General features: G+C 51.5%; 2 protein-coding genes across 2 annotated transcripts; both read left to right on the top strand.

Moving 5' to 3' along the window:
* Positions 1-1,767: 1,767 nt before the first annotated feature.
* On the top strand, positions 1,768-4,348 carry C1qc (complement C1q C chain). The gene is made up of 3 exons (XM_075946105.1): positions 1,768-1,899; positions 2,179-2,371; positions 3,557-4,348. The coding sequence occupies exons 2-3, from the start codon at positions 2,191-2,193 to the stop codon at positions 4,111-4,113; spliced, it is 738 nt and encodes a 245-aa protein (XP_075802220.1). The 5' UTR covers positions 1,768-1,899; positions 2,179-2,190; the 3' UTR covers positions 4,114-4,348.
* Positions 4,349-8,159: 3,811 nt separating this feature from the next.
* Positions 8,160-13,086, top strand: C1qb (complement C1q B chain). The gene is made up of 3 exons (XM_075946011.1): positions 8,160-8,341; positions 11,079-11,280; positions 12,347-13,086. Exons 2-3 carry the CDS (start codon positions 11,100-11,102, stop codon positions 12,925-12,927), a joined length of 762 nt encoding a protein of 253 aa, XP_075802126.1. The 5' UTR covers positions 8,160-8,341; positions 11,079-11,099; the 3' UTR covers positions 12,928-13,086.
* Positions 13,087-24,215: the final 11,129 nt, after the last annotated feature.

Here is a 24,215-nt window from a genome sequence, read left to right as displayed (position 1 = left end):
CTGGCTGGTGCCCCTGGCCTCAGAGCTATCCCCAACACATCCTGCATGTCTCTTTCGGCATGCAAACCATGTCCCGTCCCTGCAGCTAGGAGCCTCTGAGGTCGGAAAGAAGTGGGCCCTCTCAGCTCCAGGCCACCACATGACCCTCAGAGCTCCTTGACTTTTCCTCCATCCACTCTGTCCCTAGCTCTCCCTGACCCGTAAATGTACACCCCCACAGGCTGGGAAAGACATTGGCTTTGAGGATCCCATGTGCTGGCTTCTCATAGGCGTGGGATGCAAACAGTTGTGGGCACTGGGGCTCCGTGAAAGGAAGCAGGAGTCAAACCACCTTGCTGGAAAATGGAGGATCTAAACCAGGCTGTCTGGCCCCAAAGTGGAGGGCTCCCTTCACTTTGTGGGGTCCTGAAAGAAGGGTCAATGTAGGAACCAGTAGGGAGGAGTGTTGAACCCCTCCGGAGCCTGCATTCCAGCCTGCCTCATCCTTTCACCTGCAAATCTCAGTTCCTCTGAGACTGGAAGCTGTGCCAGGCAGAAAGGTGGGCGGGGCAGAGAGGGCTGAGCACAGACCGAGATTGCCACCTGCTGGATGAGATAAACATGGCCCAGAGGCAACCAAGACAGAAAAGAGGAGATTCCATTACAGCATTCCCACAATGCAGAACACACTATGTCTGTTCCTCCCAGCCCTGGGATGCCAGTGGGCCCTCACCCTGGCCTCATGGCATATCCTGGGCTATACGGGGAGGAATCTTCAGAATGACTGGGAAAACAAGACCCCTAGAACCACTTAGCTAGGCAGCCTGGACTGCTAGCGTGGACCAGGGTATAGCACATGCATGGTGACCTACACGGAACCCTACCCAAGCCCAAGTAATAAAACGGGCAAGGCTGGGATACTCTGCCACCCCAAACTTCCTTTTATCCTAAAAGTTTCACTTGAAAAAAGAGACAAGGGGACATCTGGCCTGACCACCACAAGCCCTACGACCAGAGCCAAGGTGGGGGTCAGGATGATGGGGCTGGGGATGCGCATCAAGGTGGTGGGAGACCAGGAAAGAGACAGCTAGTGCCAGTCATGCCCTGGCTCCCCACAAACAGTGGGGAAATGGGCCTGCAGAGCTGCGATGTGTCTACAGATCAGGGAGTCACCAGCAAGGAAAAGCTGAGGCTCCGGCTCTCTAGCCAGACCAGCCGATGCGCTGAGGCAAAGCTAGCTCACCCTGGCATCCTTCCCCGAGCCTGACAATGGAATGGGTGTGTGGATCTTTCTAGAACAAGACCGCCACTTGACAGCTGCATGTGAGGCTTGTTTTGGGGGAGCTGATGAGCACAGGAGTCACCCTGACAACCATCCAGTGTGTGACTTAGGGCAGGCCTCAGTCTCCTCTTCTGGAAGACGGACTATAACTTCCCCTCAGGGAGATGGAAGGACATGGGGACTCAGGCATGGCAAATGCCGTAGAGGGGCTACAAATTCAATGGCCACCCTGCCCCTGGGGGCAGCTGTGCCCTGGGCTCAGGTCTATGCATGTACACATGCAACACACATACACTTGCACACACACACACACACACACACACACACACACACACACGCACGCACGCATGCACGCACCCTCATGTTCCCAGGATGAGGGGACAGCAGATACTTCCCCATTTCATCACACATGACCTATGGTCAGGGAAGGAAGGGGTGGACAGAGGTGTCACTGTGGTCAGCCTGGCTCAGAACCTAAAAGAAAGTGTCAAGTCAGGAGAAACTGCTGGAAAGAGGATGTGGGATTAGGGTGATGTAGGGGGAGGGGCACCAGAGCCTACCCTAGGCAGTTCTTTGTCCATTCTGTCCTCCTGCCTGGGAGAACAGGACATCTCCTTGATTAGGCCTGACACCCTCAGGTGAGATTGGGACCCTGCCCCGGTGGGAGTGAGATGCAATCCCCCCCATGTCCAGCTCCCTTCCTAAACCATAGGACAAGGACTAGCTCTGTTTGCTGAGCCCAGTCCTGGGCCTTGGAAGAGACCCGACTATCCCCATCTGTCCATAATCCACCCAACCCTCATCTGTGGATGGATGTGGGCTCCCCAGGGTGAAGGGCTATGGAAGGGGGCAGGGCAGTGAGGGGGAAAAGGGCAGTGGGGAGCTCAGTACCAGCATCTCCCTACCCCACCCCACAGCCCCTCCTCAGGATGGATGTAGGACCCAGCTGCCAGCCCCAACATGGACTCTACCTGCTGCTGCTTCTGCTGGCTCTGCCGCTCAGGGGCCAGGCCAGCACCAGCTGCTATGGAATCCCAGGGATACCAGGACTGCCGGGGACTCCTGGGAAGGATGGGCATGATGGACTCCCGGGGCCAAAGGGTGAGCCAGGTGAGTCTGTGGGCCTCTCTTTCGGTGTCCTCAGAGTCCAGGCTTCAGCCTCCAGCTGACTCTGGTGACCTTGTAGCTTGTTGTCCTCATTAAGTGAGTTAAGGAGAACCACTGTCCCTACGGGCAGGCAACAGCCTGCTAACTATGCAGGTGGACACCTAGGAAAGGTGCCCCACCCTGTTCGTTCTGGGTGCACTAACTGCAGGGTCAAAGCCACACCCACCACTTCCTGTGCCAGCTTGCACAGGTGTCTTAACCACGCAGTGCCTCAGTTTCCACATCTGCGACACAGGCGCTGTAGTCCCTGCTCCTCATGGTGTCACAGCTTTGAATAAGTTTGCACATGTGGCAAAATTAAGCACCTGGCAGGTTTGATGGTCTCTGTCAATCAAGAAGCAAGGGACAGGTGGCCAGACCGTCATCCAGAATGTTCTGATGTGTGTCCTGGTATGAGGGAAGGGCTGTGGAAAGGAGTGGACAGCTAGGCTTAGGGAGGAGGGGAGCGCAGGTGTGGTGATTCCCTCCTCCAAGTGAACATGCTTCTCTGAGGGATCAGTGGCATGTGGGCATGAGGGGGGCTGGGTAGGACTGAACAGAACTCAGGCAGAGGAATGTGGCCCTCTTTCCTCTGAGCCACAGAATGGAATCTTGCGACTCTGGAAGGAATTACTCACTTCACGGGAGCCCATGAGGCCCCCCAGGACTGCACTTTAGAAAACCCTGCTCATAGGCTGGCCAGGGACAGTTCTGTGATCCCCGTGGTACCAGGCTCAGCTCTGGTGTTCTCTGAGCACGGTGCACGTTCACCTCCCAGAGCAGGTGACCTTCTCAGCCATGCTTTACAAATGGGGAAACCGAGGCCCAAATCCTTTAGATGCATGATTTGCTTCTACTTTGCAAATGTCAAAACTGGGGTCCAGAGAGATCAAGCTCAAAGTCACATAGTGGTTCTTGTTCCACTCTCCTTCACTGCCTCTAGGGCTCCTCTCCTTCCACCACAGATTTGGAAAGTTAGACAGGGATGGACTAAGGGCAGGACTAAAGGAGACACACACACACACACACACACCCTGCCTCCTCCCTCTAGCCAGAGCCATCTGGGAAATATAGGCTAGAGGTCACTGCCAAACCCACTTGGGGTCCCCTTTCCTGCCCCCTATCCCTTCCTGTCTGCTCTCTTTCCAGGGATCCCAGCTATCCCCGGGGCACGAGGACCCAAGGGTCAGAAGGGCGAGCCTGGCTTGCCTGGCCATCGTGGGAAAAATGGCCCCATGGGGACCTTCGGGTTGCCAGGGGATCCAGGCCCCATGGGACCTCGTGGGGAGCCAGGTGATGAGGGCCGATACAAGCAGAAGCACCAGTCGGTGTTCACCGTCACCCGGCAGACCTCCCAGCACCCAGCGGCCAATGGCCTGGTCAAGTTCAACTCTGTCATCACCAACCCCCAGGGGGACTACGACACCAGCACAGGGAAGTTCACCTGCAAAGTGCCCGGCCTCTACTACTTCGTCTACCACGCGTCACTGACGGCCAACCTGTGCGTGCATCTGTACCACAACCATGCCAAGGTGGCCAGCTTCTGCGACCACATGGCCAATATCAAGCAGGTCACCTCGGGAGGAGTTCTGCTGCGGCAGCAGAGGGGCGATGAGGTGTGGCTGGAAGTCAACGATTACAACGGCATGGTGGGCACTGAGGGCTCGGACAGCGTCTTCTCGGGCTTCCTGCTCTTTCCTGACTAGAGTGGCTCCAGCCCCCAGCCCCCCCCCACCCCCGCCTCACTTCCTCGGCTTCCTCCGTCCTCACTCAGACCCTTCCACACTGCTGACCTCTTCCTCCAGGAGGTCTGCCTGGGTCCTGACCCAGCTTCTTCAGGAACTGCCTACTGATACCATTCCTGTGGCAGTTTGCCAATACCTTGAGACTGTTTGTTTGTTTTCAGGTGGGGAGATACATAAATAAAAAGGTCACTAAATAGGTGTGGCCCGGATTTCTCACTGGAAGGCCTTGAACTTGGGTTGTACAATTTTGCATCTGTGAGATCGTGCTGAGTGAGGGGATGATTTGGGGTGAAGTAATGAATACTGAAGTAGGCAGATTAACGACTCAAAAACGAACAAATGAATGAGCCCATAGAAACCCATAGTAGCTAGAGTGCAAGTCCTTCTCAGTGCCTAATATTCCCATTCCAGCTTTGAGATGAACATGGACACGTGGATAGCAGAGAGGAGCACACCCTGACGGCTGGCACACAGATTCTAGGAGCCCCAGGAAGCTCTCTAAAACATCACTGCCCTTAAGCTGCCACATTTGATCTATAAAATTTCTGATGTCAGGGGCTGGCCACCGCAGCCTTCAGAGGACCAGGGAGGCCCCTGGGGGTACCTGAGTTCAGGAAATGCAAAGTGCAATCGTCAGGCTAGAGGAGATGGCTCAGTGGTTAAGAGCGCTTGCTATCTGTGCAGAGGGCTCCAGCATTCCCATCAGGCAGCTCACAACTGCTTGGGACTCCAAAGGGTCTGATGTCCTCTTCAGCACTCCACGGGCACCTGTACTCATAGTGTGCATACACCCCACAACACACACACCACTTAAAAAAACTCACAACGTGCAACTGTCTGGGGCAGAGAGGTGTGAGGGAGGCCTCCCCGTCTGGGAGAAGCAGTCCCAGTCAGCTGGGCTCTCAGCCTGACACATGAGGCTCACAAGGATGCAGCTTAGCCTGCATCCTTAGCACCAATAAATAATAAAATAAGTCATCCTCAACCCAGGCGAATGATTGTTCTGTGTCCAGTTTGGCCCTTTCGTCCTGCCTGGGGTCACATCACATATCAATGCCTCAACCTTGGCTGTCCCTTCACTCTATGGAAGCTATCCACACACTTTCGGGCAATGTCTTTCAACCAAGATCACATCCTCCATAAGGCCTGCCCTGACTCCCCCACGAGACCCTACAACGCTTTTCGTTGGACTTCAAATTCAGGACTCTTTAGAGCCCAGTTTCCCAAGCCTGGTAGTATATAATACCAGCCTAAAGACATTTAAAACGAAACTAGATTTTTGTTTGAAGGCAGCAGTAGGTGGGCTGCGGGTGAATCTGGTGCACATGGTCCCATGGCCCCCAGAACAGCCCTTGTCACTTGTCCACGGTTCAGCGTTCCCCACGGGACTGTGAGCAGCCCTCTGTGGGAATCCTGTGACGCTCACCTGGCATGCAGTAGAGGTTCATGAAATGAATAAAATGCCACAGAGAGAAATAAAGATGCATGCATATGCACATGCAAAGGAACAGACACACGGACACACACACACATGCACACACGCATTATGCATACATGCACCCATGCACGCGTGTGCACATGCACGCACACAGAGCAGAAGGCTAGGCTGAGGAAACCGTTTGGCTCACAGCATCTGGGCACTCGGCAGGGCCAGCCTGGGTCACTGGCCACAGCATCCGCAGCTGTCCCTCTATCAACCACTTAGCAGTTCACCCAGCGATGCCCCGTGTGATAAATCTTTCTTCTCGTTTTTCTTTGTTTTTTTTTTTTTTCTTTTTCGAGACAGGGTTTCTCAGTGGTTTTGGAGCCTGTCCTGGAACTAGCTCTTGTAGACCAGGCTGGTCTCGAATTTTCTTTGGTTTAAAAACAAAAATCAATGCTGTGCTTTTGTCAGCTGTGGAGTCAGAGCCAGTAGCTGTACTTGGGAAACGAACAACAAGGTTTGCCGTCCCCCACTCCTCCTCCATAATTGTTCCCTGGTCCTTGCTACATCAAGATGAGCAGACCTTAGAATACGCCAACCTATTGGCCATGTGGAGCAGGTGGGTTCTGAGGGCTGGGACAAGGCAGGAAGTAGAAAGAGGCCCTTATTTCAGGGGACTTCTTTGGGCAACTGGGGTTTCTCTCATTTTTCTACACATGTAGGTGTCATCCCTCTATCAGGAAGTGGAGGAAGAGACACTACCTCTCACTCAGGCACCAAGCCTCAGGGACCCTCCGCTCCTGAGCCCCAGGTATAGACCCTGCCTGCTCCAAGCTTGGCTCCTCTAAATACAGATATACTGTGTCTGAGGGCACTTTGGCCCTGGACTTTTAAGGTTCCTGCCTTGTCTCACCAACAGCCCCAGGAGGCAGGCTTCCCCATCTCCGATGAAGAGCTGAGGGAACCCCAGTCAGTAAAGGGCTTAAGGCCCCATGATTGGAGAGCTGAAGTTCAAACTTGAGATGGCTGTCGCAAATCCCCCACCGCATCTGTTTCCTGTTCTTCACCCTGCTGCTTCTCCAGGTTCAAGTTCAGGCTGAACTTTTCCTACTGGCACTTCCTCAGGCACCAGCAACTCAGAGTAGGTGGCCATGAGACCCTCAGGAGGACCTGAGGCCGAGTGTCCTGATGCATACCTGTAACCCCAGTATGCGGGAGACAGAGACAGGAGTCTGAGGCTAACCTGGGTTACATAGTAAGACCCTCTGGAAGAACTATATAGATAACAACGAGGGTCCCCCAAACACACAGCCCTCAGCTCTCTCTTGTGCCTAGAGATCTGGTTTCATTGTATTTACCTCCTCTTTCCCTCTCCTCCCTGTAGTTAAGGCCCCATTTCCATCCACAGGTAATGCCCCAAGCAGAATACTAATCCCTCTCTGAGCTTCCAGGGAAGCCCAGTGCCTGCACCCGCTGGGTATCCATCCTGGAACGGTGTGATCCCTGGCCATAGATAGGGCCACAGCAGCACAACTAGACCCTGGCCCCAGAGCTCTTTGGCTTCAGGCTCTGCCCTGAGAGATGGGTTCTGAGACTCTCTGATTTTTCAATGGCATTTACCACAGAAACACTCAGTGTCCAATCCCAGCTATAGAAAAGGACTCATAGGGCTGGAGAGATGGCTCAGCCGTTAAAGGCTAGGCTCACAACCAAAAATATAGAAAAGGACTCATTGCTCCTACTTGGGGTCTTCTCCCCCAGGCTGTAGCTCACAGTAACTGTAGCTATAGCACAAAAGACCTATTGATCCTGCCTCTGAGCCTCAGTTTCCCTGAATGTAAAAGGAGGAACAGGGTGGTCACTGTGACCTCCAAGCTCCTCTGCAGCTCTGTCCTCTTTAGATCCCCATGCAACCGTCCCCTGCCTGTGGCTATTATTGTCAAGGGCTCCGAGCCCCTGTTGGGAGTGGAAGGAGGGGAATGAATAAGTAATGAATACATTTAAAATTCATTATTAGATTATTTTCTGAAGACAGAGAAGAGGGTAGAGGTGGAGAGCGGGAGGCAGAGAAAGAGATAAGGCCAGAAAGGGAACGCCGAGGACATGAAGGGACATTCACAATTCATGGGTTGGGTGCGCTAGCTTGCTCTGTCTCTTCTCCAATCCTGCTTCTCTATCTTCCTAGAGGCTTGTGAGAGCCCGAATATATATAGCCATGGCTCCATCACATAGTGGGGAAAACTGGGGCTCCCCCTGGCTTCCCTGTATTGAGAGAATTTAGCTGGCAAGTGGCAGAGCTGTGGTAGGGATCAGGGTCTCTAGCTGTGAAGCCTGGGCACAGGCCTTAGATGAGCATCCATGGAGGATCACTAGTCCCCATGGAAGTCATGTGCTCACAAAGCTCTGGCAAGCGAGCAGCCTGCTGGGGACAGTCCCCAAGGACAGGCTATCCTCTCACCCCCACCCGCCCGGGTGCTGAGTTGACGAAACCGTGCTGGCCACAGCCACCGTTTCCAGTAATTCCCTCCCCAGGAGCAGAAACAGGACCTGAAACTGCCTGAGGGTAGCAGGATGGGGGGACAGAAGGGTGAGAAAGTGGGGGGTCAGTCTGTGGGTCCTTGGGAGGGGACACCGAGGGAAGGCCCTTCCAGCTTCTAGGGACCCATACTTCCGCTTCCTGTAGACAGCGCCAGGCTCTGGGCTCTGAGAACCCACGGCTGTCTGACCTGGAGTATCTATCACAGGACATCAGGACTCCATATACAGGTGAGCACGCCAGGGCAGGGCAGAGAGAGGTCGATTAACTTGCCAACAAAAGGCCTCGCTTCCAGCTGTGAACACCTGAACTATTAATTGCTCTGAATTCTCAGAGCCCAAACCCAGATCCACAGCACAGGCTCTCTGGAGTGAGCTAGAGGTGGAAGTGTGGCAACCTGGGTGAAGGGGATGGGTAGCCTGTAACAGGAGCACCTAGGTTGTGGTGTCGGGAACCATGGAGACTTAAACCAAATACCACTTCTGTCTCTTGCGTTCTGGTCATCTGTAGCCGGTTGCTGGCCTCCCTGGCCTCTCTGGTTCCAAAGCCCCTTCTGGGGAGAACAGAGCCTTTTATGCATGCAGAGACCAAGCTTGATGCTGTCAGCAGGGCAGGGCAGAGGCAGGATAAGAACCTAGGCCTCGTTGGTCCACCCGCTGTGACATGTCCTCAACACCTGGATTTGGAGGTCATTGTTGGTTGGTCCTGAGTGACAAGACCGTATCTGCAAAGGATGTGTGCTGCCCAAGGGCCCTTAATCCTCCCTGTGCAGTCTCATTTAATACCGCTGACAGCCCTGGAAGCCAGAAACGAACCATGTCAGAGACCAGAGAAGTTAAACACCTGCCGAAGGTCACACAGCCAGGGGGCAGCAGGCAGGAGTTTAGAGCTAAGTAGGTCTGGCTCCATTCTAGAGTAGCAAAAGATGAGGGTCTGTGGTTAGGGCTGGCGGAAGAGTCGGATGGTCCAAGCAAGAGGATGCCAAGGCCTCTCCAAGTCTGAGGCTTGAGAGAGATCAGCATTGTCCCCATCTTATGGAACAGTCAACTGTGTCTAGAGAGAAGTCCTGTCATAGCCCTGCCCCGAACGGCTTGCTAGGTGACACCGAGAGGCATTTTTAAATGGTTGGGCCTATGTTTCCTTATCTGTGAGATGGGCAGTCCATCACAACCCACCTCTCAGATGCCGTGAGGACCCAGCCGTGGGAGCAGTAGATCCTGCAAGAGCTCAGGTTTTCTTGTTCTCAGCAGGGTCTCCATAGCTATGTGAGAGAAAGACAGGGCACCCTTTGCTCTACACACTGGGGCATGGCCTGGGAGGGCTTCCCGGAGGAAAAGCTTGCAGAATGGCTATGCAGACCTGCTCAAAACAGTCCGTGGCTTTCTTCTCAGCTCCCTGGGATGAGAAAGGGGCCACACAGCTCTGTCACTGAAACATAGTCCTCTAGGAACCTCTGTGCTGAGTCTTTTTGGTCTATCTCTGTCCTGCCTCAGGCCACACCCTCTTTCATCCTGCAATACTCTTTTTATTCTTATTTTATTATTAATGAAGTTTTTAAAAAAAATTAGATTTATGCCATACCATCGTGGTACACGCCTTTAGCCCCAGAACTCAGAAAGCAGAGGCAGGTGGAGTTCTGAGTTCAAGGCCAGCCTGGTCTACTGAGAGAGTTCCAGAACAGCCAGGGCAACACAGAGAAACCCTGTCTCAGAAACAAAACCAAAAAATTAATTAATCAAATAATAATAATAATAAATTAGATTTATTTTCTTTGGTTTTGACTGCATGAATGTATGTCTACCATTCTGCTAGTTTTAGTTGTGGGTGTGGGGGTGCGCAGGTGAGTGCAGGTGTCTAAGGAGGCCAGAGGCCTTGGATTCCCCAGAGCTGGAGCTACAGATACTGGTGAGTCGCCTCATGCAGGTGCTGAGAACTGAACTCAGGTGCTGTGGAAGTACGCTCTGGAAGAACAAATATTTTTAACCTCTGAGATACATTTCTGGAACCTTCCTGCTCCAGTCCCTTCTGAGCCATCAGATCTCAGCAAAGCTTTACAGTCCCCTGTGGAGAAGACAAGCGATTAGCCCCCTCTAACCCAGCCCACCCTCCTCCCTCAGGGCACCACGGCCTATCTTCCAGAGCATCCATCAGTCCGTGTCCATCTCGGTTTATTTTTGTACTTGTTGAGTGTTTCCTCTTAGTAACAAAGGACTTTGAGGGCAGAGGCCATCTCTGCTTTGTCGTCATGGGACCCTCAGGGCCTAGTGTATGAAAGGCAATCTGTAAACATGGATGCATGCGTGGACACATACGTGAATGCGTGGGTGCATGGATGCATAGGTGAATGCATGGCTGGATGATGGAATGAATGAATGGGTGATTAGATGGATGGGCAGATGGGCAGACAAATGCATGGCTGGATGATGGACAATTGGATGCATACATGCATGCATACATACGTGGATGCATGAGTGCATGGATGAACAAATGGAGAAGTGGGCAGGTGAATGACTGAACAGCAAATAAATGAATGAGGAGACAGGTGGTGAATGAATGAATGAATGAACGGATTGTTGGAGATTGGCATGATGGCAGATAGATGACTGAAGAGATCAGTGGATAATGGATGAATATAGGTGGGTGGATGGAGACTAGATGAGTGATTGGAGAGATGGATTGATGGGAAATTGGAGGGATGGGTGGATTGATGGAAACAAGATTATTGGATGAAGGGATTGATGATGGATAAATGTATGGTCAGAGACATGGGTGGATGGACAGGCAGATTGCTGGATGAACAGATGAAGAGGTGGATGGATGGTTGTTTGAAATGGTGGAGGAATAGTTAGAGAGATGGGGAGAAGGACGAATGGGTAGATGTATGGGTAGATGCATAAATGAAGGGATGGGTTAATGAATGATAGAAGCTACCATGGCAGTAACTTTCCACATGGTCTCACCCTGTAGGAGGCCCCCGAGGCTGAACCGATGAAGACGTGGTGGCACAAGGTCTCAACACCACTGTTACTGCTGCTCCTGGGTTTACTCCATGTCTCCTGGGCCCAAAGCAGCTGCAATGGGCCCCCAGCCATCCCTGGCATCCCCGGCATCCCTGGGATTCCTGGCTCTGATGGTCAGCCTGGCACTTTGGGGATAAAAGGGGAGAAAGGTACTGTATACTTTGGGAACACACTAACGTTGCTGGCCATGGCCCCATCTTCTACCTCCTGAGTCACCTTAGAGATTGCAAGAGAATCCGAGACTCCAGTACCTTTCCAGGAAGGGCTTCTGTTTGCCCTTTTGCAGACAGAGGAATTGTGTGGGAAGGCAGCCCAGGCAGTAGTAAGGTTCAGACCAAACAATAGCTCCTCCTCCATGCTAGGACAACACCAGCAGGGCCTCAGTCCTGCACTCGCCCTGACCCTGGGGTAAGCAGCTGCCCTCAGCTGTAAGTCAGGGCAGATGTGGGCTGCAGAGGCTCCTTGCTATGAAACTTCCTCTGTAAATGCAGCTTCATTTAATCCATGAGCCATGAGACCCCCCTCTGTGGCAGCCCTCTTCTCTCAGAAGCCCACTACATCCTCACAGTTCCTCAAAAGACAACCATTCCTATTTCACAGATGAGGAAGTTGAGCTTCAGAGACCTTGTCTCATTGTATCTAGGTGACACAGCTGAAGATGGCAGGCATTTCATGGGACACATCTGTGTCTCTAGAGCGTATACTGAAAGCACTGGGCTGATTTTCTATTGGATCATTCCTTCTGTCTTGTGGTGGTGGGACCATGGCTGCGTAAAGTGATGATGTGAGAGAAATTCTACCGTCCACAACTAGGTGTAGGCAGAGGCGTTCTGTGATCGATTAAGGATGTCTGCCATGGGCTAAGAAAGAGAAAAGATAGCATGTGTGCTGTGAATTCATTGCCCCTGCTTTAGGCTTAAGCTTGGCAAGGGTGTGTGTGCTAAGGACAAGAATAGGGCTCACATCTTCTCCACGGAGGTGTCACTCACTCAACCCCTGGGCATCAGTTTCCCGTGATTGTCAAACCCAACCGGGAGTTAAAGCTCTGGAGTAGAGGAAGACTAGGAGGCTCTCTCTGGCAATCCCACTATTTTATAGTTAGTAAGTCAAACCCAGAGAGGTGCAAGGAGCCACCCAAGGTCCTGGCCCAATCTCTTCCTTTTTATTCCACAGTGACCTCTAGTTTCCTCTTTTCTCTTGATTCTGTTTCTCCAGGGTTTCCTGGACTGGCTGGAGACCATGGTGAATTTGGAGAGAAAGGGGAGCCAGGGATCCCTGGGATTCCAGGCAAAGTTGGTCCCAAGGGCCCTGCTGGCCCTAAAGGTGTTCCAGGCCCCCCTGGACCCCCTGGTCCCAAAGGTGACTCGGGAGACTACAAGGCTACCCAGAAAGTAGCCTTCTCTGCTCTGAGGACCATCAACACCCCCCTGCGACGGGACCAGGCCATCCGCTTTGACAAGGTGATCACCAACGTGAATGAAAATTTTGAGCCACGCAACGGCAAGTTCACCTGCAAAGTGCCTGGCCTCTACTATTTCACCTACCACGCCAGTTCCCGAGGGAACCTGTGCGTGAACCTCGTGCGTGGCCGGGATCGGGATCACATGCAGAAGGTCCTCACCTTCTGTGACTATGCCCAGAACACCTTCCAGGTTTCCACAGGCGGTGTGGTCTTGAAGCTGGAGCTAGATGAGATTGTTCATCTGCAGGCCACAGACAAGAACTCCCTGCTGGGCCTGGAGGGAACCAACAGTATCTTCACTGGCTTTCTGCTTTTCCCTGACATGGATACATGATCACAGGGTCAAACCATACCTATTCATGACCATCTCCTGCCTCCCTACCAACAATCTTCCCTGTACCCCTGACTTCACCCCTGGCCTGCCTGAAGCACAGGCCAGAACCCTGTAGATATTACAGAATGAATGGGTAAATAAACCTTCAAGACCAAAGGACAGTGGTGTAATTTGAGTCTTAATCCCAGGACCTGGCTCAGAGGAGGGCTGAGGAGTACTAGCCAAAGAATGAAGGAATGAATTTTCAGAGGCTAGGGAGGTGACTCCGTCAGTGAGGTCCTTACCTTATAGGCGTGAGGGCCTGAGTTCAGTCACTAGCACCCACATAAAAATGCTGAGCACGGACAGCAGCAGACACTTGTATTCCCAGAACTGGGAAAGCAGAGGCAGGGGGATGAATCTCTGGGGCTTGCCAGCCAGTCAGTCTAGGAAATTGGTGGGCTCCAGTTTCAGTGAGAGAGCCTATTTCAAATGAGGTTCCTGAGAAATCACACCGAAGCGTGTCCTTGGGTTCGCACACGCTCCCTGACACAAAACGCACACATGTACACACATGCATACACATTTACAAGAATCTCCAGTTAGCCAGAGATGAACGGGAGGCTCCATTGTGGTCCTCTCTGCACCAGCACACAGTGGGAAGCAGCACCGGGATATCTGAGCCCTGCCAGTGTCTCTGGCACCCCTTAATGGTCTTGGTACTGTCACTGTCACTCCAGTCTGCCTCTCAGAGATCAAAGGGTCCCCATCCCATCTCACCCTGTGCTTTACATGCCCCCTCTTAGGGTCTTTCCAGCCTAGTGGATGCTAACTCATCCATTAAAACCAATGTCCCACCTCTGCTCCAAACCTTCAGGAGCTCTCCAATGTCTGCTGGAAAGAGTTCCAGCCCGGGAGCCTGGGCATCTTATGGCCGATTTGCATCTTCCCTCGGAGGCACTCCTACAACGTGGTTCCTCCTCCCAGAAGCCTTCCACTCTGACCATCTAGCCGTCCTGTAGGCCTGTTAAGTTACCCAGGCTCCCTCGAACTCTGTCACCCAGGCAATCCTCCTGCTTCAGCCTCCCCAGTCGCTGGGGTTACAAACTAGGCCACTGAGCCCATGTGACACAGGGCTGGGCAAGTCAGGATGGTCCCTCACCACTCTAGGGTCTTCACGCAAGCTGCACAGTGGGGGACCCCATCAGGAATGGGACCCATGAGACAGAGCAGTTGAGCCACCTGCCTGGTGTCATGGTTTAGTAAGAGAAGCAGGCTCAAAACCATGCCATTCCACACTTGCCTGCGACAGGAAGGACCCACCTTGAGAAGCGGTGTTGGGCAGTGAAGGCTTTGGAGTCAGACAGACACAAGTTCAGGTATCGCATGGGCTTCTTAGCAGCTGTCAACAAACAAGTGGCTGCCCCCGGTGTCCCTCTCCCAACTCCTTACAAAGAGTGGAACAACAGCATCCTTGACTCCTCTGGTGAATTAATTTCCTAGATGTAATCTCTCTTGTCAGAAGAGGGATGTCCTAGGCTTTTTTAAACGAGTTTTCTTTGTTTTTAATTATATGTATGTGTGTCTGTGTTTGTGTCCAAGTGTGGGCATGCGCATATACTTGGTAGTTGTCTGTGGAGGCCAGGGACATCAGATCCCTGTAGAGCCTGAGGGGGAAGAGGTGAAAGAGAAGCAAGGCTCCCGAGAAGTGTGCCTGCCAATCAGCAGGTGAGACTGGGGCTGGGACCCTATGAAAAGCTAGAATACCTTAAATCCCTCCCACCTTGCCGACAGGATTGGTGGGTGGGGCTACCAGGAGGGGCTTAACAGGTAAGCCTATGGCTGAGCTCTTACTCTTGTGGTCTTGACCCTGTAGGAATCGGACTGTGCGTAGCTGGCATGCACCTGTGTCAGCCAGCTCAGACTTGACCTGTGAGGGGCTGGGAAGGGAAGGGCTGGAATAACCCCTGATTTGGGGAGGAGGTGTGACCTGATTACAGGTCTAATGACTGGCTGGAGCTACAGATGCTTGTGAGCCAGCTGCTGTGGGTACTGGGGACAGAGCTGGGATGCATGGCAAGGTTAGTGCCCGCTCTTAACCCAGCAGTTCTCAACCTGTGGGCCACAGCCCCTTTGGGGTTCAAATGACCCTTTCACAGGGGTTGCCTAAGACCATCGAAAAACACAGATATTTACATTATGATTCAAAACAGTAGCAAAATTACAGTTATGAAGTAGCAATGAAAATAATTTTAGGGTTGGGGGTCACCACAACATGAGGAACTCTATTAAGGCATTCGGAAGTCAGAAGACGAATCGGATCCCCTATGACTGTACTTGTAGATGGTTGTGAGCCTCCACATGGGTGCTGGGAACTGAAGCTGGGTCCTTGGGAAGAGCAGCCAGTGCTCTTAACTACTGAACCATCTCTCCAGCCCAAGACGTTTTATTTTTAAAATGATTTGCCTGTGTATGGGAATGTGGACTGTAAATTTGGGTGCCCATGGAGCCCAGAAGAGGTTGTCAGATCCCTGGATTTAGTGATAGCTGTGACCCACTAGCTTGGGTGCTGAGGACCAAATTTAGGTCACTTGCAAGAGCGATGTGTGCTTTTAACCACTGAGTCATTTCTCCAGCTACTTCCTTTGTATTTTCTGAGACGGGATCTCCCCCTACAGCCAAGGCCAGCCTTGGACTCACATCTCACTGACGCTCAGTCTGCAGGTGTCGCCATGGCCTGGAGATGCTTCTGCAGAAAGCCACTGGCTTCCAGGCTGGACATCCAGGCCAGCTTTAGTCTGGTGGCCACCAGGGGGAAGTAGACACCAGGAGAAGGATGGCCTGCCCAGGACTGATGCCAGGTGGCAGTTTCCCCCTCCCTCCTTTCCAGTCCCAATCTCAGGGTGAGCTGTGATCTTCTAGGTTGGGGGTCCCAGTCAGCTTTGAAGATCCAGGTCCCCTAAATCAGGGTCCCCAAATGTGGTCCCATCAGCTTTACCTTCAAGGAGGATGTCTTAGGAACCAAGAATCTCTGCCCCCACCTGGTGCCAGCTGTAGCAGGAACTCGAAGGAGGGAACATAACCTGCTTTCACAGACCACCCATGGGTGGGTGGGGTCAGGAGGCTGAGAACACTACCCACCATGGAAACTCATGGCAGAATCCAGTGGCAGAGCATAGGCCCAACATGGTAAGAGCTGTGTTCCTTCCCCAGTGGACACAAACAACGAGAAGGTCCTGGAGAGCCAGTACTCCAGACAAAGGGATGCCTAACCTTTTTTTTTTCCCCAGCACCTTGGGTAACAGCGATGTAGCAATGTGAACTCGACACAACCTAGAGTCTTCTGGAGAGGGAGTCCTGATAAGGGATTGTCTACACTGGATTGACCTAAGAGCATTTCTGTGGGCGATTATCTTATACGGGGAACAGCAGCCTGCGGTGGGCAGCATCATTCCCTAGGCAGTCATCCCTGAAGTGCTGAAGACTGGAGAAATCAGCTGAGCAGAAGCGAGCGAGTGAGCAAGCGAGCGAGCGAGCGAGCGAGCATGCGTTCCTTCTCTCTGTTCTCGACTTTGGGTGTGAATACCCACTTCAGGCACCTGTCCCTGTGGCGTCTTCTCTATGGTAGGCTGTAATCTGGAAGCGTGAGCTGAAATAAACATCTCTCCTAAACTGCTTTTTGTCAAGGTAGATTTTTGGTTGGTTTTGATGTTTTTTCTTTATTATCTCTTGTGTGGGTGTTTTGCCTGTTTGTACAGATGTGAACCACACTCATGCTGTGCACCAGAGGCCAAATAGTGGGATGAATTCTCTGGAACAGAAGTTATGGATGGTTGTGAACCACCATGTGGAAGCTGAGAAACAAATGCTCTTAGCTGTGTAGCATAGGCACATGGGGGAGGGGGGCATGCATGCCTGGAGTTCCAGTGCTTGAGATGTGGAAGTAAGAGAATTAGGCATGCTAAACTATCCTCAGCTTCACAGCAAGTTTGGGGCCAGCCTGGGACGTATAAGACCCCGTTTCAGAAGAAGAGAAAGGAAGAAAAAACAAATAAGTACTTGTTTGGGGGGCCACAGACTGTTCCAAGTACTCAACCTTGTTTTTGTAGGATGGAACTGCGCCTGCATAATATACAGTCACCTTCTGGACCCACAAGTTCTGCACTCGTGACTCATCCAATGGTGATGGAAAACACACGGGAAAAGCCACATCTGGCCTGAACATGTGGGAACGCCGTCGTTGGCTCACCAAACAGGCGCATAGCTGCTTTCACTGCGTTTACAGTGTGTTTGGTCTGACAAGTCTCGAGATGAGGACGCGCACTCTGCAGACACGGTGCCTCTCTCTGTAAGGGACCTGAGCATCTGTGGATTCTGGGCTCCCTGAGAGAGTTCTGGAACTCTCTGGAAGCTCCGGAAGACTTGAGGGATGAGTATACATACAGAAATGATGGTTAAGTTCAGGTATGTTTGCATGTGTATGATGTATATGAGTGTGTGTATTAGTGTTGGTACAGGTGTGAGAGCGCATGTGTGTGCAGGTGTGTGCAGGTGTGTGCAGGTGTGTATGGAGACCAGAGACTGTTGTCCAGTCACCTTTTCTTGGTCACTTCTCCACCTTATATATTAAAACAGGGTCTCGTTGAACCAGGAGCTTGCCAGTTTATCTTGTCAACCTTTTTATAGAGATCACTTGTCTCTGACTCTGGAATGCTGAGATTAGAGATGGGCCATTTTTAATTTAATATAATTTAACTTTTTAAGACAGATCTCTCTGTATAACACTGACTGACCTGTAATTTTCTCTGTAGATTAGGCATGCCTCAGATTTAAAGAGTTCTTGCCTGCCTCTGCCTCCCAAGTGCTTGGATTAAAGGTGTGTACCACCATGCCTAACCCCAGATGGACGACTTACATGGGTGCTGGAGATTTGAACCCAGATCCTCCAACTTGTGCAAGTACCTTACCCACTGAGCCATCTTCCCGTTAAAAAAAAAAAACCTCAAATTATTGGACTTACAGGCATGTTCCACCCTGCCCAGCTTCCAAGACATCTTTATGAAATTTGAGTTTTACATTATTTTTCTTTTGATCTGTTTTTACCTACCTAAAATTGTGACGAACATTCTCAGGCGCGAGACTGTGGTGGGGTTTGGCACCATGTAGAACTCAGTGTCCTGCTGTAGACACAGAAATGACTCCAACCTTGGAGGAGAAGCTGAGGTATTCAAACCCAGCACAACCTGACTCCAAAGCAAAGGACACAGGGCAAGGGTTCTGGTGGCAACGTGTCTGAGTTCTGATGCTTGACACAGTGGCCTCTCTTCTGTGTGTCCTCACTGCTCTGGTCTCCTGCGACAACTCAGGACCAGGTGCCCTGCCCACTCCCCACCCAGCACACACCCTCCTTTCCCAGAAAGCTACAAGCTGAGTTTATTTTTGCACATAGCCAGAAGGCATCCTCATAGCCGACCCTGTTGGCCAGATGCAGGAGAAAAGGAGGTGTTTGTTCAAGAAACCCAGCAAGGCCCACCCAGGGAGGGACACCCACAGCGAGGGGTCCTGGCAGAGTGGTAAACCCTTCAAAAGAGACATCAAAATCCCCCTGTTCTAGGCTGGTAGTGCACCTGACTTAACTGTGTGACCTCAGGCAAGTTGCTAACCCTCTCTGAACCTCAGCCTGCCCTACAGAAGAAGGCGGTAGGCTTGCACATGGAACTTACGGTAGAAACAGGCTCTAAGGGTCACTGGAAGTTGGCTGAGTAGAAGCTGGGGGGCCCAGGCTCTCTGTGATACCATGTGGAAAGGGCACAGAGTTTTCCCTCCTTTATGGAGACTGCTCCCCTGTGCAGTTACCAGTGCAGACCAAGGGGCGGGGCACGGGCAACAGAGCAAGTCAGGAGCCAAGCTTTCACAGCCCAGAAAACCAGGGAAGGCCACATCCATCAAATGAAAGAATGGAAGTGCAGATGCATTATTTACCTAACTTACTGATTCATTGTGCTTTCCTCAAGTACAGGGCCTAGAGTCAAGTACTGTCATCCTCCTGTGTCCCCACACACCTGCATGTCCTCATAACCACAAGGCCTGGGAGGGGTACGTCTACACTGAGTGGCATGGGCTCTTTTGCCTTTTATTATTTCCTAAGCAAGATAACAAAACTATTTGCATATATTTCCATTGAATTAGCTAGTAGAAGTCATCTTGAGGTGACTTAGCTATGGAAGAGGCCACAACGACAATGAATAACAAGTTTTCAAAAGTACACAGAGGTAAGCCAGGCACAGTAGTACATGCCTTTAATCCCAGCAGTCAGGAGGCAGAAGCAGATGGATTCCTGAGTTCAATGCCAGCCTTTTCTATAGTGCGATTTTTAAGACAGCTAGAGCTACACACAGAGAAACCCTGTTGCAAAAAAAAAAAACCAACAACAACAACAACAAAGGGCCTTCAAAGATGGCTCAGCCAGTGTGGGGGCTTGCTGTCCAAATACAAGGACCTGAGTTCAATCCCCCAGCACCTGCATTAAAAGCCCTGGGCTGGAGAGATGGCTCAGCAGAAAGATTTTTAAGAGCCAGAGGCCAGGAAAGACAAGAGCAAAACAGCATCTTCCGGCCATGACAGAACCTTTGCACTAGGGAATACAATAGCTGTGGCTGACAGCGCAGGATGAAGCCAGCAGGGACAGGGGAGGGGGTCGTGAGCCCCTCTCAATGAGGAGCTGGGCACAGTTAAGGGCTTCTGGGGGAGAGTCAGTTTTCTCTAGGAGTGTAGCTCCTGGTAGGTCAACCACGCTTCAGCAGATTGCCCTATATGCAGAAGAACGTGGACCGTGTGAACCGGAGTCAGTGGGTTGTTAAATTAAAATGAAAATTAAAAAGGACATGAAGTTGGGGTGGGAGGAAGAATTGGCTTTGCATATCCTCAAAATAGATTGTATGAAATTCTCAAGGGATTGTTAACAGCATTTCAAAACAAAACAAAACAAAACCCCGGGTATAGCCTTTCATGCCCATAACCCCAGGGCCATGGGAAGGCAATCCCAAGAGAATTGCTGGGAGCTGCTCCAGCTTCAGTGAGAGACCCCGCCTCAAAGGAATGAGGCAGGAAAAGAGAGAGCAAGACATCAGACGCCTTTCTCTGGCCTATACTGTATCTTCCATATATGTATTCACTACACACACATGCACACGTACATACATATATGCTCACACATGTGCATACACACACAATAATGCGCATACACTCAAAAACATTCAAGTATGCATGCACAATCACGTACCTATGCACACTCTCTGGCATTCACACTCTTGCACATCCCTGTGCACACTCTCTGGCATTCACGCTCTTGCACATCCCTGTGCACACTCTCTGGCATTCACGCTCTTGCACATCCCTGTGCACACTCTCTGGCATTCATACTCTTGCACATCCCTGTGCACACTCTCTGACATTCACACTCTTGCACACTCGTATTCATGCCCTCTCACACATACACACAATAAATGTATTTTTTACGTATTCAGGAGCTGGGGAGATGGCTCAGACACCACAGTGATTGCTGTACTAGGATGAGGGCCTAAATTTGATCTCCAACACCAAAAAAGCTGGGTGTGTAAGTCTGTACCTCAAGAACTGGGAGGTGGGTAGAAACGGGAGAACCCCTGAGGTTTGTTGGCCAACCAATCTAGCCAATTGGTGCACTCCAAGTTCAGAGAGAGACTATCTCAAACAACAAGGTGGTCTCAAGTGATGAGATGGATTAGCAGATAAAGTCTTGGTTAGGGTTTTTGTCAACTTGGCACAAGCCGGAGTCGTCTGAGAAGAGGGAACCTCAATTGAGGAAATGTCCCCACCAGACTGGCCTGTAGGCAACCCTAAGGCACGTTTTTCTTGATTCACAGTTGATGATTGACATGGAAAGATCCAGAACACTGTGGGCAGTGCTGTTCCTGAGCAGGTGGTCCTAGGGTGTAGGAGAAAGCAGAAGGAACAAGCCAGCATTCTTCTACAGCTTCTGCTGAGCTCATCTTTCCCGGTTCCTGCCCTGACTTCCCTCTGTGATAGAATACAACTCTAAGCTGAAACAAGCCCTCTCCCCTCCAAGCTGCTTTTGGTCCTGGCGTTTATCACAGCAATAGAATCCTAAGACAGGGCTTGCCTGCAGCCAAGCCCGATGGTCTGTAGGAAGAGACAAGTGACTCCATGGCGTGGGTGAGTACACACAACGAACAAACAAACACAGACAAGTAAGAAAAAAGGATGAAATCAGAAGTTGGAAACAAAGGTGGAGAACAATAGAAGACCCTGCACGCACACCTCTACCCTCCATATTCGCATGAACACACGTGTACATGCATATACCCTCCCAGATAAAAGCATGTTACACACAGACACACTAAGTATATGAAAGGACCAGCCTTGTGTGAATATGAAGGTGTTTCCTAATGAGAACTCTTAGCTTTTGGAATCTGAGTGCCCCAGCACTCTTCCCCTGTGAGTGTCGAACACTCATATAACACACGCCCTGTGACGGCAAGCAGGAAGGACATTAAAGTGATGTCCCACTTGAAAAGAAAAGAATAAATAGTGTATCTATGCCCTTGGGATGGTCACCATAAGGCTTGGCACCCTGAGGGGCAGGTAGGCGTGGCCTTAGCTGAGCATGGTGAATGGGCTTGGCTATCACCTCACATCCATGGACATCCTTGACCTGTTCTGAAGCAAGAAAGCCAAGGTTACTGGCACCAGGTCGTGGGACCAGGAGCCTGAAGATGATACTGAGTAAGGAAGGCTGTGAGGAACTCAGGGTGGGCACTCGCCTCTGCTCCCATGCTGACCCTCTCCCTCCAGCCCTTGTTCGGATTATGACCCCATGGATGCTTCTCACAGCCACTGTGAACAAGGGAGAATGTAAACCTGGCGGAAGCTGTGAAGGCTTAAAGCCTGGCTCAGGAGCTGCAAACCATGTGGATGCGCGCTGTGTGTCCTTCGCTATTTCCCTGTGGAGCTTTGGGATTCATCTCTCTGTCACTATATGAAAGCCCCTGAGGTTATTCACTTGTAATAGGAAAGCAGTTGCTTTGGCTCACAGACTGTTTGAGACACAGTCTCATGGAGGCTAGGCTGGCCTCGAACTTGCTATATCTCCATGGTTGGCCTTGGCTGTCCCTCTTGCCACCACTTCCTGAGTGTTGGGGTTATAGGCGTGTTCCACCACACCCATGTTTTTCTACATTTCTGGCTTTGTGCATGCCGGGCAAACACTCTACTAATCAAACTTTATCCTTCGTCTTTGGCTTGGTTTAATCCCAATCCATGCCTGAGATTCCTGCATGGCAGTCCATGCTGATGGGATCAGCCTCGGGAAGTGGAGACAGAGGATCAATTGTTCATGGAGTTCAAGAACAGAGAGAACCAATTCTGCATCATACATGAACACATGAACGCACACATATGCATATATATACACATATGTGTGGATAGATAGTTAGAAAGATAGACAGACAGATAATTCACACACACACCACACAGGAAGAGTTCAAGTTCCCACAAAACCCAATGACCTACAAGCCTCCTACAAGGCCACACTTCCTAAAGTCTCTTCCATCCTGGGCATCGAGCCTGTAACACATGTGCCTTTGGGGGCATGTTCAGGATCCAAGCTGCAGCAAGATCCAACAAGTTCATTTCTGCTTTGGCACTTCGCAAGGATGTGACCTGGGGCAAGTCAGTCGTCTTCCTGCTGAGTTTCTGCTTCTTTCGCAGGAAGTTGAGCCAAACAAATGAATATCGGCCTTAGCTAAGCAAGCCAGCCTATGCAGATCATCTGCCTGGCACACAGTAGGTCTGCAGTGAGGAGAGCCCTTATAAGAAGCCATATACCCTCCTGCACACATAGTAGGTTCTCAGCAAATGTCAGCATCCTTATCTGTGAAACGCAGCCCTTGGTTCAGGTGAGCCACCAGAGGCAAGATGCCTTAGAATAAAGATGAAACCTTGGGGTGGTCTCCCTTCTCCCCCCATCCTGTGTTAGCCACCCTGGACACGTGCCAGGCTCACAGCGGAGTGTGGGAAACATAAGGGCCATGCCACAGCACAGCCTGTCTGAAGCTCCGCTTCCGAGCTAGCAGCTCTCCAGGGAGGCACAGTTCTCCCGGGCAGCTGTCCCTGCTCACAGGTATCCCCTGGAGAGACAGCCGGGTCCTCGTTAACACAGTGTCTGCGGGCCTTGTTTGGAATATGTCAGCTAATGTGATTAAAGGCAGGACATAAATACCAGCCTCCCAGGGACCCAGCCCCAGCTGGTTTCCGGAGAAGGAGACCTGAAAAAATACATCTTCATTCCCTCTGTTTCGTGGCCCCTCCCCCATGGCTTGATTGGAGCAAGTCACCATGAAGGGTGGGGTTTGCCAGGAGAGGGGTGGAGGAGATTGTATTTGGAGTTCCGTGTCAGGATAGAAAAGGGAGTAGAGATGGGTTTCCAGGGTGCCCCATATCTGGTGGACAGTCGGGAGCCCCGAGGTCTTTGTCCCACAAGACCCCCAGTTCCTTCATCTCTAAAATGGGAAGGATGAGGTTTGTGTCCGCGTGTTATTAAAGAGATGAAAGAGCACCTGTGAGGTATCCAGTCGAGGTCTTGCACAAGTGTATGTGTTCACAGCCAGCAGAAAATCAAAGAGGGACACCGGAGCATGGAGCCAGACATCGGCTATGCAGTTGCTCCATGGTTGTCCCTTCAATGGAATCAAAATAGGCAGAGACAAGAAGACCCTTACCGAAACCTTAAAACAGGTCTCAGGGTTGAGAGTGGGGTATGATATAAGACCACTTGTACCACAGTCCCTGGCTTACTAACTGACCCCAGGAAAGTGACAACCTCCCTCCCCATCATCTCATCTGTGAAGTGAAACTTTACCCCTGGACTAGCTGGACTTTTCCTTCCGGGGCCCTGGGATGGGGTCTACACAGCTGCCCAGGCACCTCAGGTCCCCCTCAGAATCCTAGAGTGCTCAGACTTGGGGGGTTTCCTAGGCCAGACTCCTGCCCCGTCATTAGCTGGGGAGCTGAGCTGTCTAGACCTCCACATCCCTACTGGGGTGTTCTAGCTGGAATGTGGGCTATCTCCCACAGACCTGAGTATCCCTAGTGAGCTGGAGCCAGAACCCAACTCATCAGAGCTCTCTGCTTGTCGGCTTCTGCTACCACAGCTACCATAGGCTCTGCAGCTCCGAGCACGTTGCCTGCCACTCCCCACCGTGAAAGGCTGTGTCCCCTGAGCATCAAGCCAAAACAAATCCTCCCTGCCT

The sequence above is a fragment of the Microtus pennsylvanicus genome, chromosome 13 (assembly GCF_037038515.1).
Source record: "Microtus pennsylvanicus isolate mMicPen1 chromosome 13, mMicPen1.hap1, whole genome shotgun sequence".
Classification (NCBI taxonomy): Eukaryota; Metazoa; Chordata; class Mammalia; order Rodentia; family Cricetidae; genus Microtus; species Microtus pennsylvanicus.
This window is presented reverse-complemented; position numbering and strand designations above follow the sequence as displayed.

What these genes read in the sequence shown, in the direction of transcription:
- C1qc (XM_075946105.1), top strand. Translation starts at nt 2,191, where the DNA reads ATGGATGTAGGACCCAGCTGCCAGCCCCAACATGGACTCTACCTGCTG. An exon ending in GGGGCCAAAGGGTGAGCCAG is followed by an intron (nt 2,372 to 3,556) that starts GTGAGTCTGTGG and finishes CTCTCTTTCCAG; the next exon opens with GGATCCCAGCTATCCCCGGG.
- C1qb (XM_075946011.1), top strand. Translation starts at nt 11,100, where the DNA reads ATGAAGACGTGGTGGCACAAGGTCTCAACACCACTGTTACTGCTGCTC. An exon ending in GGGGATAAAAGGGGAGAAAG is followed by an intron (nt 11,281 to 12,346) that starts GTACTGTATACT and finishes CTGTTTCTCCAG; the next exon opens with GGTTTCCTGGACTGGCTGGA.